General features: G+C 29.6%; 1 protein-coding gene across 4 annotated transcripts in view; it reads left to right on the top strand.

Moving 5' to 3' along the window:
• The window catches only part of LOC145286201 (UNC93-like protein MFSD11), a 182,052-nt gene that overhangs the window by 138,855 nt on the left and 26,128 nt on the right, over nucleotides 1-17,069 (top strand). For all 4 annotated transcript variants that reach the window (XM_080134998.1, XM_080134999.1, XM_080134997.1 and 1 more), the window contains exons 12-13: nucleotides 3,798-3,869; nucleotides 6,637-6,769. In XM_080134998.1, coding sequence (XP_079991124.1) covers nucleotides 3,798-3,869; nucleotides 6,637-6,769 — 205 coding nt within the window. The remainder of the gene's footprint in view (nucleotides 1-3,797; nucleotides 3,870-6,636; nucleotides 6,770-17,069) is intronic.

Raw genomic sequence — 17,069 nt, 5'->3', positions numbered from 1 at the left:
AAAAATAATCTTAGTGACATGCAATATGGTTTCCGTTCTGCTAGATCTACAGCAGATGTGCTTACAGTTATATCTCATAGGATTAGCGAGTCTCTCGATGGAGTCTTCCTTTCTAGGGCAATTGCTCTTGACATATAAAAGGCCTTTGATAGGATATGGAATAACGGTTTACTTCACAAGATCTCCAGCTATGGTATAGCTGGAAATGTCTTCTCGATTATTAAATCATTTCTCTCTGATAGGTTCATAAGAGTAGTGGTTGATGGGCAGAAATCAGAAGCTCTCAGTATTAATGCTGGAGTCCCTAAAGGAGTCCATTCTGGCCCAACTCTTTTCCTGATCTACATTAATGATCTTCCAAATCACATCCTTACAACATTCGTAGACATTTATGCTGATCACACTACCATCTGTGGTAGCACATCAAAGACCGTAAATGACAAAGTTCTCTCTGATTTTCTCTCCTCTGATCTTGAGCATGTGATACAATGAGGAAAGAGGTGGCTGGTTACTTTTAATGCATCTAAAACCAAGCTCTTATCTTTACATCATTAACATTCTGATCCCTATCTGGCATCAATTGAAATGAATGGCTCTTGTCTTGAGAAGGCCTCATGTTTTGACAAGCCTCTGGGCTTGACCTTTACTCCTGATCTGAAATGGAACACATGCATCAAATCCATTGCCAAGGTCGCTGGAAAAATGGTGGGATCCTTCTATCGATCCAGTATATATCTCACTGCTGATGCTATTCTCTACTTATATAAGAGCCAGGTACATCCAAGGATGGAGTACTGTTGCCACATCTGAGCAGGAGCTGCTTGATAGAGTTCAAAATAGACTTGGTAGCCTAGTAGAAGATGCCCTTTTCTCTTTGCTGCAACCTCTTTCTCACAGAAGAGATGTTGCAAATTTATCTCTGCTTTATCGTTATTTTCATGGCAAGTGCTCATCTGAGCTCCAATATATGGTCCCCCCCCCCTCCCGAAACTTTCATGAGAAACACTCATCTAGCTGAAAACACTATCAATAGTTTCCCCCCACTCTTTATCTGTGCCTAAACCTAAACGTTGATGCCATGAACAAAGCTTCTTTCTTAGAACTGTGCGCCTGTGGAACTGTCTTCCATTTGCCTGCTTTCCAGCTGACTACAAGATGGTTGTCTTCAAGTCCAATGTAAACAGGTTCTTGATAAGCCATTCCACTTAAGTTAACAATTTTACCGAATTTCCATTACTAAGGATTACTATATTGTCCAATTGACTACTGTACACTCTTTAACACTTATCCTTGAGTGGCCTTTGGGCCTTGATAAGTGGTGATGCCTGGGTAAAAAAAAAAAAAAAATCTCAAATTACATTTTATTGTTAATATCGTGGAACAACGTTCAGCAAAATAAAATGGCTATTCAAATTAAAATATTGAGTTTGTAGGAAGGAACACATCAATAATACAAATCGGCAATCTGACTGACTTTAATTTCTTATATAGATTAGCAATTTTTTAATTGTTTAATGTAAAAATATAGTATTTATTGTAAACTATTCTTTGTATATGATTGCTTGAACACTCGTTGCAATTTAATTTCAGAGATGGAGTCAAATTGTAGATTCATACCTTTCTTAACAGAATTAAGACATAATCACAGTAGGTTTTTTGAATTTAGAATAGTTGTTTGAAACATAAATTTAAAAAAAAGCCAAAAGCTGATGCGGTCTTTATTCTGAAACTTTACCTTCAAAATCCAAACAAGCATCAAGATCCTCCCCTTTCACTGTTGCAGCTTTTAGATGCTGGAAAACCTTCTACTCTAATAGTTTATTCTCTCAGACTTTTGCTAGACTTTGGAATTCTCTCTCTGTTTCCTGATTCTTTGACTGTACTGACCTACTGAAGTTTAAATGAAATGTGAACAGATATGTCATTGCTCAGCTCCTTACAATATCCCAAATAGTAGCAGTCTTGGATATGACCTTAAACTATATCCGATGGTGAGGCCCCAGCTTGTGGGATTTGGGGAGTGTGGAGCCACCCTTTAATTGCCATTGCTCCCAGATCCACTCTGACCCAGAGTGGTAGTACCTGTTAGGGTTCTAACTATGGGTTAAATAGAAACCGACTTAAAAAAACAAATATACTCTATTAAACACTTTTTCTTCAAAATCACTGGATTCGGCATTAAATAACCTGAAAAGGGTTGATATGCCACAAAACAAAACCAACCAACCAAATAGTAGCCTGTTATGTTCCAAGTGGCAATCTGTTTTTTTGGGTGTAAAAGAGTAAAAAAGAAAATGTGGTCTGTGTTTTTCTTTATGTACTAATGAGTCAATGTGCTTATAATTAAGTAAAGTCTTCCAGTGCTTTCTGCAAGCCTATTTTTTGGTAGTGATGAGGACTCAAAAAAAAAAGAAAAAAACTTGTTTCATAAACATATTTTTATTAAAAAAGTTCAGATAAAGAGTTTTGTTTTTTAAGTTTTACTTTTAAATAAAAAACTCATTTCATAAACATATTAATTATAAAAATTGAAATAAAGAATTTTATTTTTTGATAAAAATATCATTTCATAAACGTATATGAATTATAAAAGTTGAAATAAAAAAATTTATTGCTTGAAAAAAAAAACTCATTTCATAAACATTTTCATTATAAAAGTACAAATAAAGACTAATTTTGTTATTTTTATTTTATGATTTTGTTATTTTATTTTATAATTTTGTCATTTTTATTTTATAATTTTGTCATTTTTTATTTTATAATTTTGTCATTTTTATTTTATAATTTTGTCATTTTTATTTTTATAATTTTGTTATTTTTATTTGTATACTTTTCAATAATTTGCTTCAAAATACAAATATTGTTAACATGATTTCTAATAATAAAAAAACAGAAGGGACTATTCTGAGTCTTCACTATTTTAGGAAACAGGCTCGCAGAAAGCGTTGGGAGACTTTACTTGGCTATAACTCTCAATGATTATCAAAACCCAAAGACCACTTGAGGATAAAGGTTAATGACTTTGTGAGGTAGACAGTGAGACAACATGATTGGTGATGATGGTTGAAACTAGACAGAGTTTGATTATTTAAGAGGATGACTCAATAAGAATTTATTAACATTGGACTTGAAAACATCCATGTTGTAGTCAGTTGGGAAACAGCTCTGTGATATTGCATTCCACAAATGAGTAATTCTTGGAAGTTCTATTTAGTTTCAAGTACACAGAGAAAGGAAAATTATTTACAATGGTTGTAGAAGGCGAGGTTTGCTATGAATGTGGTACATTTTTTATTATTTTTATTCATCTCAAACAAGAAATATTGCCACTGATGTACAAGAGGCACCTGTGATAGGGGTAAGATTTATAAGTGGGTAATCTTAATAGGGAGTTGAGCAGCAAGATGCTTGTTCACTTTGCATTTAAATTTTTGCATATTGGTTTAGTTGGGAAAGCAGGAAAAAAATTCCAAAGTCTGAGGAAAAAATTCCAAAGACAAAGAAGAAAATTTTCTGGAACCGAGGAACCTTTACAGTGAAGGGGTTTAATTTTGCTGCTAGTTGGGTATTAATATCATTGGGGGAATATAAGTGTAGTAAGTTCATTGGAAAACATTTATTTTATTTATGTACATAAAATGCATTAAAAGGTATAAAAAATGATTTGAAAATCATTAAAAAATATAAAAATGATTCGAAAAGCATTAAAAGATATAAAAGATAATGTCTGTTTTTTTTTTAAAGTCTGTAATTGTAATGTTTGATTTTTTTACTTGAATTTATTTAATTTCTTGCAGATTTATTCAATTATCGGAAGCGTTTATCCAAAAGACAGTGCACCAGCATTTGCCATTTTTAAATTTATACAGGTAAGTTCTGGGAATTATTGCAAATTTGATTTTGGAATCCTGACTTTCAAGTCTGCAAACATAGTTTACAGACAAAATAAGAACCACACATTTTTCCTACAGTGCAGCGTTTATCAAATATTGCCTTTTAATTCTTTTTAACCTTTACATTTAAATTTTGAATACAATAATCACTCTTATATTTTACTGCAATAAAACTCTTATCATATTTTGATACAAATAAATTAGATTTTGATACAATAAAGATGCTTCTATTTTATATTTTGATATAATAAAGACCCACATATTTCCTCTGCTATCTGAAAGTATTTGCTTCCTGATTCAAATATACTGTAAATTAAAGGTTTTTTTTTTATTTCTTTGCAAAATTTAATCATGTTTTTCAAAGCCTTTTAGGCACCAAATTGAAGAAACAATTATTAAAATCAATGAAAATCCTAATAACATAGCCACATACACAATAAATAACAGACCACCCTGGACACAGACTAAGCCAAGCATTGACCTAACACTCACTAAATTAAAAAAAAAATATGCACACAAATAAATAGAAAGAACTTTACAGAAATCTGGGAAAATATCTCAATGGAACTCGACTTTTTAATTAAAAAAATAAAATTCAAAGACAAACCTCTTTGAAAGCAATTGAGGCATTGAAAGTAAAAACGAGTTTGGAAGCAATTGGAAATTTGAAAGAATGTTACTTTGAAAACAGCTATAAATATGAATTCTGATACTACCTATAAACTATTTTTTTAAGATCAAATATATTTTTAAAAAGTTTATGGCCTTAAATGACCCTTTAGAGATTGATGAAATACAACCAACTCTTATATTTTATATTTCAATACAATAAAGACTCTTATCTTATACTCTATAAAAGTGAGAATGTGTGTGAGGACACTTCCCAACCTATATACTCAACAGATTTTTGATCTACAAACTTGAAATTCGGCATATAGGTTATTCAGACATGTGGAAAACGTTTTAATTAGTTTTCATCTGGAGAAAAGGGCTTCTAAGGGGTCAAAATTGAAAAATTAGTACATAGGAGTCATCAGATTTTTCTCTGTTTGCTAACTGTTTCATGATTGCGCATGCATGAGTGGTTCACATTACAGATTCTTTATGTTAAGTAGAAGTCAATTTGAAAACACCTTTTTAAACTGTGTGTCACGCTGGCCAAATAGTTATTGTACTTGACTCACTGTCTTTAGGTTTTGGTTTCGATTTCAGCTCAAGTTCTTTTTTTTGACTTACAAGAATTGAACTGTTTAGAAAAAACATAATACTCACATGCACATGTCTCAGTTTCTTTCTGACCAGGCAATGCCGAGCAGCCTGCTAGTGTATCTATAAAAATGAGAACGTGTGTGTGTGAGGACACTTTTCAACCTATACACCCAATAAATTTTTGATCTACAGACTTGAAATTTGGTATATAGGGTATTCAGACATATGGAAAACTTTTACATCCATTTTCATCTGGAAAAAAGGGCTGCTAAGGGGTAAAAATTGAAAAATTGGTACATGGAGGTTATCAGATTTTTATCCGTTTGCTAACTGTTTCATAATTACGCATGCGCTAATCGTTCGCATTATGTTAAGAATAAGAATGTTTGAAAATATCTTTTAGAGATCGTGTTCAGTTGGACTAATGGTTATCATACTTGACTTACTGTCTTTAGGTTTTGGTTTTGATCTCAATTCAAGTATTTTTTTACTTACAAGAAATGAACTGTTTAGAAAAAAACATAATACTCATGTGCACATGTCTCAGTTTCTTTTCGTTTTTTTTACATCATTTTTTAAAGGAATGATACTGTCTAATACCAGGCAATGCTGGATACATCTTCTAGTATCTTATATTTTAATACCATATTTATATTTTGATATCACATATTTTATATTTTTATGTCATATATTTTATATTTTGATATCATAAAGAAACTTATATTTTATATTTTATACAAAATTTCAAACTGAACCTTGTTTTAATCTACATGAGTAGATTTCTCATGTGCCATCAATCATGATTATTTTATTATTAGTTATTATCATTTGTAATGAAGACTGAAACTCCAATCCTCAGAAGATTGTCATTTAGAACTGATTAATAATCAATGCCTTTAACCATTACACCACTGGTTGATTCAAAATTCAGTATAGATTCCTCTGTTTAGCATGAAGATTCACAATTTATATTTTTAATGCCTTCAACACCGTTAAATTTATAAATTATTTCCATGCCATAAAGATTCTTTTATTGTAATTTTTAATGATATAAAGATCATTTTATTTAAGACCAATTTATTTAGATTTGTAATGCAATACAACCCAGTTTATTTCAATTTTTGATACAACAAAGATCATATTTTAATTCTTAATGCCATCAATTTATTGTAATTTTGAATGCCATACAGATCATTTTATTTTAATTTCTAATGCCATTCTGACCAATTTATTGTAAATCCATACAGGCCATATATTTCAAGTTTTAATGCCATTAAAAACCATTATATTCTGATTTTTAATGCCACACAGATCAATGTATTTTAATTTTTAATGTCATAAACCTTACTATATTTTAACCCCATGATTTACATTCTTCTTAATTCCTTCTGTTTATTTTTTTATAATAAATTTTCTTTATTTCTTTTTTTTTCCATTGAACATTAATATTGAAGAAATGAAGAAAAATCGTTTGTTATTTAAGTGATGCATAAAATTGAAAATTTATTTCTTTTCTTTTTCTTTTTTTTTTCAGTCTTTGGCTGCGGCAATGTGTTTCTTGTATTCTTTGAAATTGACTCTGCAATGGCAACTCTTAATTCTTGTCTTAATCGGAACAGTTGCCACATATAGTTTCTTCAATGTTGAATGGGACATTTACAGACAAAGTAAGTATTGTTCAAGTCAAGTATAGCTGGATGTTTGTTGGTACAATTAGATAAAAAACTTTGAATTGTAAAAAAAAAGATTTTCTTTTATTAATAGCTTTGTGCATTTTTTGTGTGCACGCTATAGATATTCAGTGAAAAATTTTACTTTTGATTATATATATATATAAGCGAAATAATGGCCTGAAGTCAGACCATGGGAGAAAAAACATGGGTATTAATTAAGTAGCTAACCCTTATAAGGCAAAACCAGTCACCTGGAATACTGCAGATATATAATCAACTCAATAGAAGGGAGCTAGATCCTCTAGAGCTAAAGTAGATTAAATGAAAGATAAACAAAATTAATATAAGATCATTTACATGTTCAAAGAAATCAAGACAAAGCAGATAGTGTACGATTGTTTTAGAGATGATATTAAGTTTATTTAAATACAGTTTCCATATCAGCACAATGTGTGTGTGTGTGTGTATAAACATCCAAGTCAGTGGAGTATTACCAAATGAGTTAATTAACCACTTTAGAGCATCATCTGAAGAATGACTACACACCATATCCTTTAGTTCAAGTAGGCTAGATTTCAAATGGTTTTGTGAAACTATTGGTATCAATGGCTGATGGAATTAATACATAGTTTAATTTGTAATAAAATATTATGCTCTTACACATGTAATTGAGCACTCTGATCATTCTTCCTATACAAAAAACACAGCATATATCAAATTTAGAATCATCTAGTCAGATTTTGAAAGTTAGACTCAAATAGCATTTACACTGACAAATTAAATTTTGCTTTTGATTAACTATGATAATTTTATTATGTTAGAAGAGAATTCTGAAAAAAGTTTGAAAAGTATGAAATTTGTGATAAAAATATGAAATATGTGATAAAGATTCCTACAAACTTTTAAATATGAAATTATTGCTTTTGGACAATGCCAGGTTTCTTCACTAGATATAAAAGTTAAAAAAAAAATCTTTGTCCTCATTCTCCATTTTTCACTCCCAGTCATTGTGGACATAAAACCTATATTAGTTATAAATCATGATGAACAAAGAAAAAAAAAGATGAACTCTCCCTTGTGAGAAGACCTTGTCCCAGATAGAGGATTTTGAGAAAAATAATTCAAACTATTAATAACCGTATTGTATTTCAGAATGCATAGCATTACCTTAACCTTAAACATAGATGTTATTTATTCTTAGAATAAAAAATAGTGTATTTTAATATAAGCATATTTAATAAGAGAGCCAAATTAATAGCTAGATGTAGACATAAATTAGACATAGATAACTAGATGTAGACCTAAATTTACAATTGCCAGCTTATAAGGATTCATTGAATCTAAATATCATTAACTTAAACACATCGTATACTAATCTAGAATAACCAACTGAGATAAATGAATCTGGGTTATGATATAGTTGCTTGGATTTTGGTTACTCCCAGAACCATGATCATTAAACACTAACTTTTTTTCTTGATGTTATCTTCTTTTCATTTGGGTTTCATCATAGCAACTATTTTCCTAGCATCCACATACTCCTCTTGTAATACAAACACACACAGATATATATGTGTGCATGTGTGTGTGTGTGTATGTATATATATATATATAGTTTTGCTAAATTAATTATTGAAATTGTTGAATAAAAAGTTTAAATTAAAAAAAAAAGAAATATAAAAATCATATTTTCAATATGAGGTCAAGTAAAACTTTAAAAAACTGAAAGTGATCAAAATGTTTATGGAATTAATCTCCCCTGGTGAACGATACAAGGTTTGTAATGTTTCAAATTACAACCCTAATTAAAAAAGTAAAAGTTGCAATATGAAGTTATGTAAAAAAAAAAAGTAACTTAACCAATCTGTTAAATATTTCAATTTTAAATGCTTAAATTGTTATGCTGAGAAAAAGAATCAGATAAAAAATATTTATGTTACTGTTGAGGTTTGAATTCATAACCTCTTTCTCTAAGTATGGCATAATTACTGATTGAGCTGATGATTTATTTTAGGAAATTGCAACCCTAGAAACTACATAAACAATAAAATAAAACACATTGAGTTTTGGAATTCATTACCTACATAAGAAATTGGTTCTTGTCCAGAATTCTTCCTATATTTAAAAAAACAAAAATGACGGAAAATTTGTATGATGTAACAAAAATGTCATATTCCCAAAATTATGTAAATTGATCAATTAGTTTTATTTTAAAATAAGAAAATAAAATTTTATAGGCAAATTGTCCATCTCGCTCTCCATTTTGAAAAAAATGTCAAGAAACAAATAATTTCATACTTATTAGATTTATGTGGTAATGCCTATGAACTCACATTAATCACTTAAAAATTAATTTCTTTATAAAAATAAAACTACTTGATCAATTTAAGTGATTTTTGGAATATGATATTTTCGTTTTCTCACAGGTATGTACATCATGCATTCTTAATTTTTGTTTTTTTAATGTAAGGGAATTCTGGACAAGAACCCCCCAAAAATCATGTATTTTTAACATAAAATATAGAAAACATAGTAATTATTCTTTATGTGAAACAAAGGAAAAATAAGCCAGATATAAACAAACAAATCATAACTTGTCAAAGTTAGATGGTCTATTGTAATTAAATACAAAGTAAATAATAAAATCTATTCTAATAAATGAGTTTAATTTAGTATGACCACCTCTGAATTAATTCTAAAAGAAATAGAATACATAGATTGTGTCTGCGTTTATTCTATTAATGGAGAATGTGTTGATATAAGATATGTGGAGTGTGAATTGGCATTCACCAATTTGTAGTCGGAATCCGTCGATATTAGAGATCATGGTTGCAAGTGCAGGGATGTCAATAAGTCGAAAGTGGTAGAGTATCACTGGGACCGTTAAAGATAAATTTCACTAGATCTCCAACTTACGGAAGGGTCCTATCGAGTCGCATCCACATCCATATAAATCAAAAAGGCTTGAATAACTTCGGAAAAATAACGACACTTGAATAAGAACACTAGATCGTTGTACTGGGATAAAATAACATTTATTAACTTGTTTAAGAAAAAGTAATTTAAATCATTTCAGCATCAAGGTTTTTGCAACAAGTGTTCATTAGACAGTGCTTGTCAATGAGTGTTTCAAAGAAAAGATAAAAGGTTCATGGTTATGAATTTTCATGTTGAGAGGGAACACACGTGGTTATTTTTAGAGAGAAAATAAAATGGTCATTAAAATATTTATGCATCTATGTGTTTAAGTGACATGTGTGTGTGTATGTGTGTGTAATACATATGAAAATAGCAATTTGAGATAACAGGCTTACCAAGAAGAATAAATCTTGTTAGATATGATAATTTTTCCATATTGAGAATTGAAAATGCATGATGTCCGGGAAATCCTATTATGTAATTTAACATCCTGTATAGATGGAGTCTCTTAGCTCTACGTTGAGCTGAAGAAATTTGAAGAGAAACTGGTTTGATTTTCATGGGAAAAAGCTTATATATGGATGTTCCAGAATATTTGGTGTATTGCTACGCGCAAAGCATAACCTAGTCCATTTATCGTATGTGTGCAGATAGGCAGCTTACAACATTGTAAACTTACGTGCACTTCACATGCATGCGCGTTGAAAATGGTGATTGCATTTAGAATGTCTCTTTCGGAGATTTGTTTCGGCCATATATAGGTGTCACTACAAATTACAAAACAGGATTTCCTGCATGTTATGCACCTTAAATCCTCAATATGGAAAAATTATTATATCTAACAAAATTTATCTTTAACGGTCCCAGTGATGCTCTACCACTTTCGACTTATTGATATCCCTGCACCTGCAACCATGATCTCTAATATCGACGGATTCTGACTTGCCGACACATATCTGGTGACTCTGTTGTGAGTGCTATAATATTAACATTATAGCACTCTATCTAATAACTTATACTCAAATATATAATTGCAAATCACTAACTACATCTTTCTTCTTATTTCCTAAAATCGGTTGATGAAATATATTAGCAAACATTGGCTGTTGGCCAGTTTCCGATGCTGGGAAGAAGTTGTTACTATAACATGTAGTCAATAACTTTACCTGATAGTTATATTCGTCTCCGTCTCTCTTCTCTATCACAACATAATATTCCTTATTTTTTAATGCTTACAAGTTTACTTATTATTTCAGTGGTTGATTTTTCAATGTAAAGGCTGCCCTTTGATTTTATAACTAATCAAGCTAAAGAGATAATGCTTTCTTTTACATTAAAAAGATTCTTCTAATAGATACTTGTTTTTTTTTCAGTGGGGAGAATGTGTCACTACTAAACATGTTACTACTAAACATTATGTCTTTGAAATGATATTTTATTTTGGCCAGGTATATATCGCACAATGTTTGAAACTGTTCTTTTAGGCAACACAGAGTAATCCTGCTAGTTAATAATGACACACACAAGTACTACAAGATGCACCAAGATAAAGTTTGCTTTGCAGACCTGCTGCCATCTAAAATACGGATGTGGTGAGGTATTGTTGTCAGCCGGCAAAACTTTCGAAAAGGCAAAGGATGTGTGACTCATTGGGCAGAGACTTTGTTATCAACAAGCAAGTGAATTGACGACTATTCACTGTAAATAAATGATAAACCTAAAGAAGATTAGAGTTGAATTTGGCTGTAATGTATGAATATAAATATGAATAGTAGTGAAAATAATCACCCAATGCGAAACAATTTAAAATATGTCAACTTCTTTGAGAGAAACCTGTCTGCTGATGATACAGTCATTAAAAATTGAGCTTCATTAAATATGGCTGATCAGCTGTACGTTCGACCAATATTGACTAGAATATTGTCACCTGAAATTAAAATTCTTTCCACTGACTTATTTGCGACTGAGTTATGTCACTCATACAAAACCGTGAGTACAATTTATCAAAGATCTGGTGGAGGTGCAAAAGTTCCCTTTTATTCCCAAATAATTTTAAATTCCATCCAAAATCTCTCACGAAAATTTAGAATCCAAAATTAAAAAAAAAGACTTATGCTAAATTTTTAAACACTGTGGACTTTTTTTTGTATTTTAAGATCCCAATGGAACCATAACTCTTTGACTATTTAATAAAGGCAGACAATTGGGAAATAAATTTTTTTTTATCTCATTCTTGACATTTATTTTTGAAAAGATTCTGTAACTTGTAATTTAATTTTCAAAAAAATATTTCATTAAACAAATAAATTAAATTAAATAGTTATTGATGTAATAGTATTTGATTTAATGATGATAATGATATTTGAAAAAAAAAATGGTTTAATTTAAAAGAGCAATGCGTTTATGTTGCATAGAATGGCCAACATTATTCTTTGGCTGAATATTTGGTACTAACCCAGAATTGGACCAAAGGTCATGTAGACATTTTCTGTCAGTTTAGTGTAAGCAGCCAGAAAAAGCCAATGCAAATACAATAAATTCTAAAAGCTGAAGACAAATTGACTTTTCAATGTAAAGACTTTGATTTTATAACTAATCATGCTAGAGATAATTCTTTCTTTTACATTAAAAAGATTCTTCTAATAGATACTTGTTTTTTTTTTCAGTGGGGAGAATGTGTCACTACTAAAAATGACCTTTGGTCCAATTCTGGGTTAAATTTTAACACGAAAAAATAAGACTTATCATAAGTTTAATTATATGGAAGAAATATTTTTATTTTTCCAAGAAAAGTATACTAAATTTTGTTCCAACAAATGTATCAAAGAAATAAAAAATTTTTTCTTATGATGAGAACAATTTTTTTTCATGGGAACAATATGATTCCAAACAATTTTTTTACCAAGAAAAATATCAGAAAAGTTTTTTTTTTCCCTTTAACAAAACAATATTGTCATCTGCTGACAACTGATTGCTGATTAACTTATGTCAGTTTTTCTGGTCGCTTTTTTGGTAGGTTACTGTAAATTGCCAGAAAATGTCAAATGACCTTAGGTCAGATTCTAAATCAGTATTGAATATTTAATCCAAGGACACTACTAAAAAATACATTTTTTCTTACCTTGTTCCCACAATTTCTTTCAAGAGAATATTATAAATAAAAAACTGCATCTCATAATTTAATATTCAAACAAATATTAGTACTAAAGAATATTACATAAATAATAATTATTTATGTAATACAGGTTAGAACGATAAAATTGTTGCCTTAGAAAAGACGACATGATTCCATTTTCTTTTGGTGAAAATCGTTTTTTTTGTTGCAGACCATCTACTAGTTGGTCAGTTGTGTACAAATCCCAAGAGCGATAAAAGCCTTCTATCATGTTTGAAAGCGACACAATGTTCAATGAGCGAGATCAGAGATGTGCCGCCATACAACTCATGCTCTCTACCGATCAAAATTATGACAACAGAATCATTGCCAGCATCCTCAAAATGTAAATCTGGACGGTTAAACGCTTGAGGGCACAGCTTAACGAAGTTTCCGGCCACGGTTATAGTCTTTGGTGTGGTTTCAAGTTAGAGCCACATCATGCCACCTCACATCTTCAAAGTTGGCTTGAAAGTCAACACTAAAGTGTACATAGGTGTGCTGAAGAGTGTGGTGATCCCCTGGTGTAATCTGCCACTGACAGACCCTGGGTTTGGTAGCAGGATTCGGTACCAAATTCCAAAGAAACCCAGACTTGGCTTTAGAAGGAGTACTATGACTTTGTACCCTTCTCTCAGTGACTCCCTTCCTCCTCTGACTTGAACCTGCTGGATTACTTTGTTTGGTCATATGTTGAGAACATCACCAACATGACTTCCCACAACACCAAAGCTAGCCTGATCACCCCCATCCGTCAAGTATTCGCAGAGCTCCCGCCGGTGTTTGTGGAAAAAGCTTGCTCCCAGTTCCTGACCCGTATCGAGGCAGTGATTGAGGTTGAAGGAGGTTACATTGAATAGATGTCATCACATTACATAATCAAGTTACCTGAAGTGATTTTTTTTTCAATAAAAATTTAAAAATAAAGCTATAGTGTTGTTTTATTTAGGGTGACAAATTTATCGTTCCACTCTGTATTATTCAATTTAATTTTAATTAATTTAATGTATTTGTTTAATAACTATTATTTTGTAAATAAAATTAAAAAAAAAACAAAGTAAGTGAATATCGTTTCTCATTTGTCTCCCTTTATAAAGTAGTAAAACATGAGTTATGGTTATTTTTAACTCTTAAAATGCAAAAGAACCCATTTGTGATTGCAAATGGCGATGTCTTTTTTGTGGTGTTTTGTTTCTGGCCAAGAGCATTAATATTTGAAATGGAATTAAGTGCAAACAAGTTTATTATTTATTTTTTTGAGAATAGTTTCTTGGTATAATGTAGGATGACATATTCAATACAGTGTCGTACTAACCGTGTTCCTTTTAACTGCTAACATAATTGAGGTGCTGGATGTACAGATATTTTTGAAAAATCAGCTTGTTAACATTTACTTCTGCGTTTAATGTTGTTGGATTATTCCTATTTATCCAACAAAACTCTTTCAAAATTAATTGAAATTTCAGCTTCGATTTGACTGTGTGTGTGAATTCTTCTTCAAAATCAAAACCATTATTATAAATTTTTTTAATGGTACACCATTTTAAAATGGCCTTTATAGGAAGATGTGTTATAAGAGTTTATATATATATATATATATATATATATATATATATATATATATAAACATAGTGAAATCATAGTGAAAATAAGCAAAAATATTGTTAGTTAATAAATATATTCTGATATTTTCTTACAATAATTTTATCATATGAAAAACTTTTTATAATATGATTGAAATATTTATAAAATATCTAGGTTTTATTTCTCTAAGTCTGTTTGTCTCTCTGTCTATTCTTTTTCTTTTAAACTACAGGGCCAATCTGGTTGAAATTTTGCATGAATCTTTGTTATGATAAAGTGCAGCAAACTGAGTGTTATGGTGTCCGTTTGATGCACAGTTAAGGATTAATAGAGATTAGTCATTACAGTACTACATTTATTTTACAGATTTGGCATAAAGCACTCCTAAGTCAACGGTCTATAACTTTTGCTCATTTTTCATCAGCTAAAACGTCTAGTTATTTTATAATATGCTAAGATGTATATATTATAACTCTTTAGAATACAAAATTTTATTCTGAATAAATATTTTATGATCATTCTCCAAAAATTCAGTATCAAGAAATATTATTGTGTACATTGATATAATTATAAAACTCAAATGACCTTGTAACAGGTGTTGTAACCCAACATCCGGTTTACGACTTCTAGTTGTGCATGCGTACATAAACAAATAATCAACGCGGCAATAAAATGTATCGTTTTAGTGTGTATGTTTTCAGCGTCACAATTTTTTTTTTTTGCGTTTAAATTATCCAAAGAAACAATTGTTAATGCATTTCTTTTACATGATTCATTTCTGTATTACGTTTAAGTTTTATTTTAACGCAATTTTCTTACAAATAAATCTACTTTAACCTGTTGAAAACCATAAGAGCATTTTACAATGGCGATTTACCCACCGCCTTCCTTTTTTTTTAAATTTATTCTCCATTTTTTAATACACCTTTCTTAAAAAACATTCATACATTTTCTTCTACACTACCAACATAAATAAATAACCCCGAAAATATGTTTTTTTTAATTTGCATTACAAATAAATAATGAATGCGACAATAAAAAATATTCTTTTACTGTGTACGTTTTCAGCATTCCAATTGTTTTTTTTTTTTTGCGTTTAAATTAAAAGATATATAAAAATTTGAATTTAACTTTAAGTATTATGGTATCTATTCAATGCACTTTTACCTATAACTATGGCAAACTACTTATAATTCAATTGCTGTAAGTTTTCTTTTAAAAAATAAACAATTATAAATAAAATGACTCATAGAAATCTATCTATATTCTTTTTTCATTTTAATATACTTTCATAGAAATGTTTCTGTTATTTCACAAAAACTATTTTCTTTACATCACAAGTGTCACGCTCATACATTAATTCCATAGCTAATATAACATACTGACCCAATGGGTCATAGGTAGTCTAGTATTTCATAAATTTTTACTAATTTCCTCTTCAGCACAAAAAGGAAATTCTTTATTTATTCAAAGAGATTATTAAAAAAAAATATGTGAATTATATGTACACAATAATATTTGTTGATGTTGAATTTTTGCTGCATGATTTCAAAATATTGATTATGTCATAAATTTTGTATTCTACTGAATTATAATGTACTAGTAGGGAGACCTGGCATAGCCCGGTCGTAAAGTATGTTTAAATATGATATTTTAATTCTTGCAGATTTCATATATATTATTATTGAGTTAATGTTGTATTGATTTTTATATATTATAAAGTTGCGATTTCTAAAATAAAAAAAGTATATTCCCATGACTTGGGTGCATCAGCTTGAATAAAAGCCGAAACCAAAACTTATGAAGAATTTTTGATAAATTTTTTTATAAAAAAATAAATGACTTGAGTGCTATTAGCTATAATCGAACCCAAAACCAAAACTTATGAAGAATTCTTGTAAAAAAATAATTTATTTCAAGAAATGGAAGTCTATAAGAATCAAACAACAGTCACTCCGATGTAAGCGTGACGTACAAAATAACGCACACGCTATCCTATTAATATATAGATGAACTCTGTTACTCTTAGTCCTAATCATTGAGCTAAATTTCACCTGCAGTATTTCCTTATATCATAGAGATTTGAAATGCTTCAGTTTTTATATTTATATAATTGAGGTCAGTGTTATTTTTTCATGATACAACTAAGTTGATATTTTCACTTGATTTGCTTTATATATATATATATATATATATATATATATATATATATATATATATATATATATATATAAACTTTATTAAACATTGGAAAGTTAGTATACACTTAATTCACATTCACACTGTTTTATTGTGAATTAAGTGGATACTTCTGTGACTTTGGAATGTTTAATAAATGCTCTGAAAGTGTAAATCCATTTTTATTGAGCTTAATTAATTGTGGCAATTTTGAATAACTTTATTGAATATATACATTACACATATATATTTGTTTACAAATGTGTGTGTGTATATATATATATATATATATATATATATATATATATATATATATATATATATATATATATTTGTTATTTGGAATAGAAACAAGATAAATGTCATTTTTTTTTTTACACTGTTGCATTTTAACACTTTGCCATACTCCCAAATCCTGTTTTACATAATATAATATCAACATAATTTTTCAATTCAAAT

Source organism: Euprymna scolopes, chromosome 10 (genome assembly GCF_053919585.1).
Source record: "Euprymna scolopes isolate OS-2025 chromosome 10, ASM5391958v1, whole genome shotgun sequence".
Classification (NCBI taxonomy): Eukaryota; Metazoa; Mollusca; class Cephalopoda; order Sepiida; family Sepiolidae; genus Euprymna; species Euprymna scolopes.
This window is presented reverse-complemented; position numbering and strand designations above follow the sequence as displayed.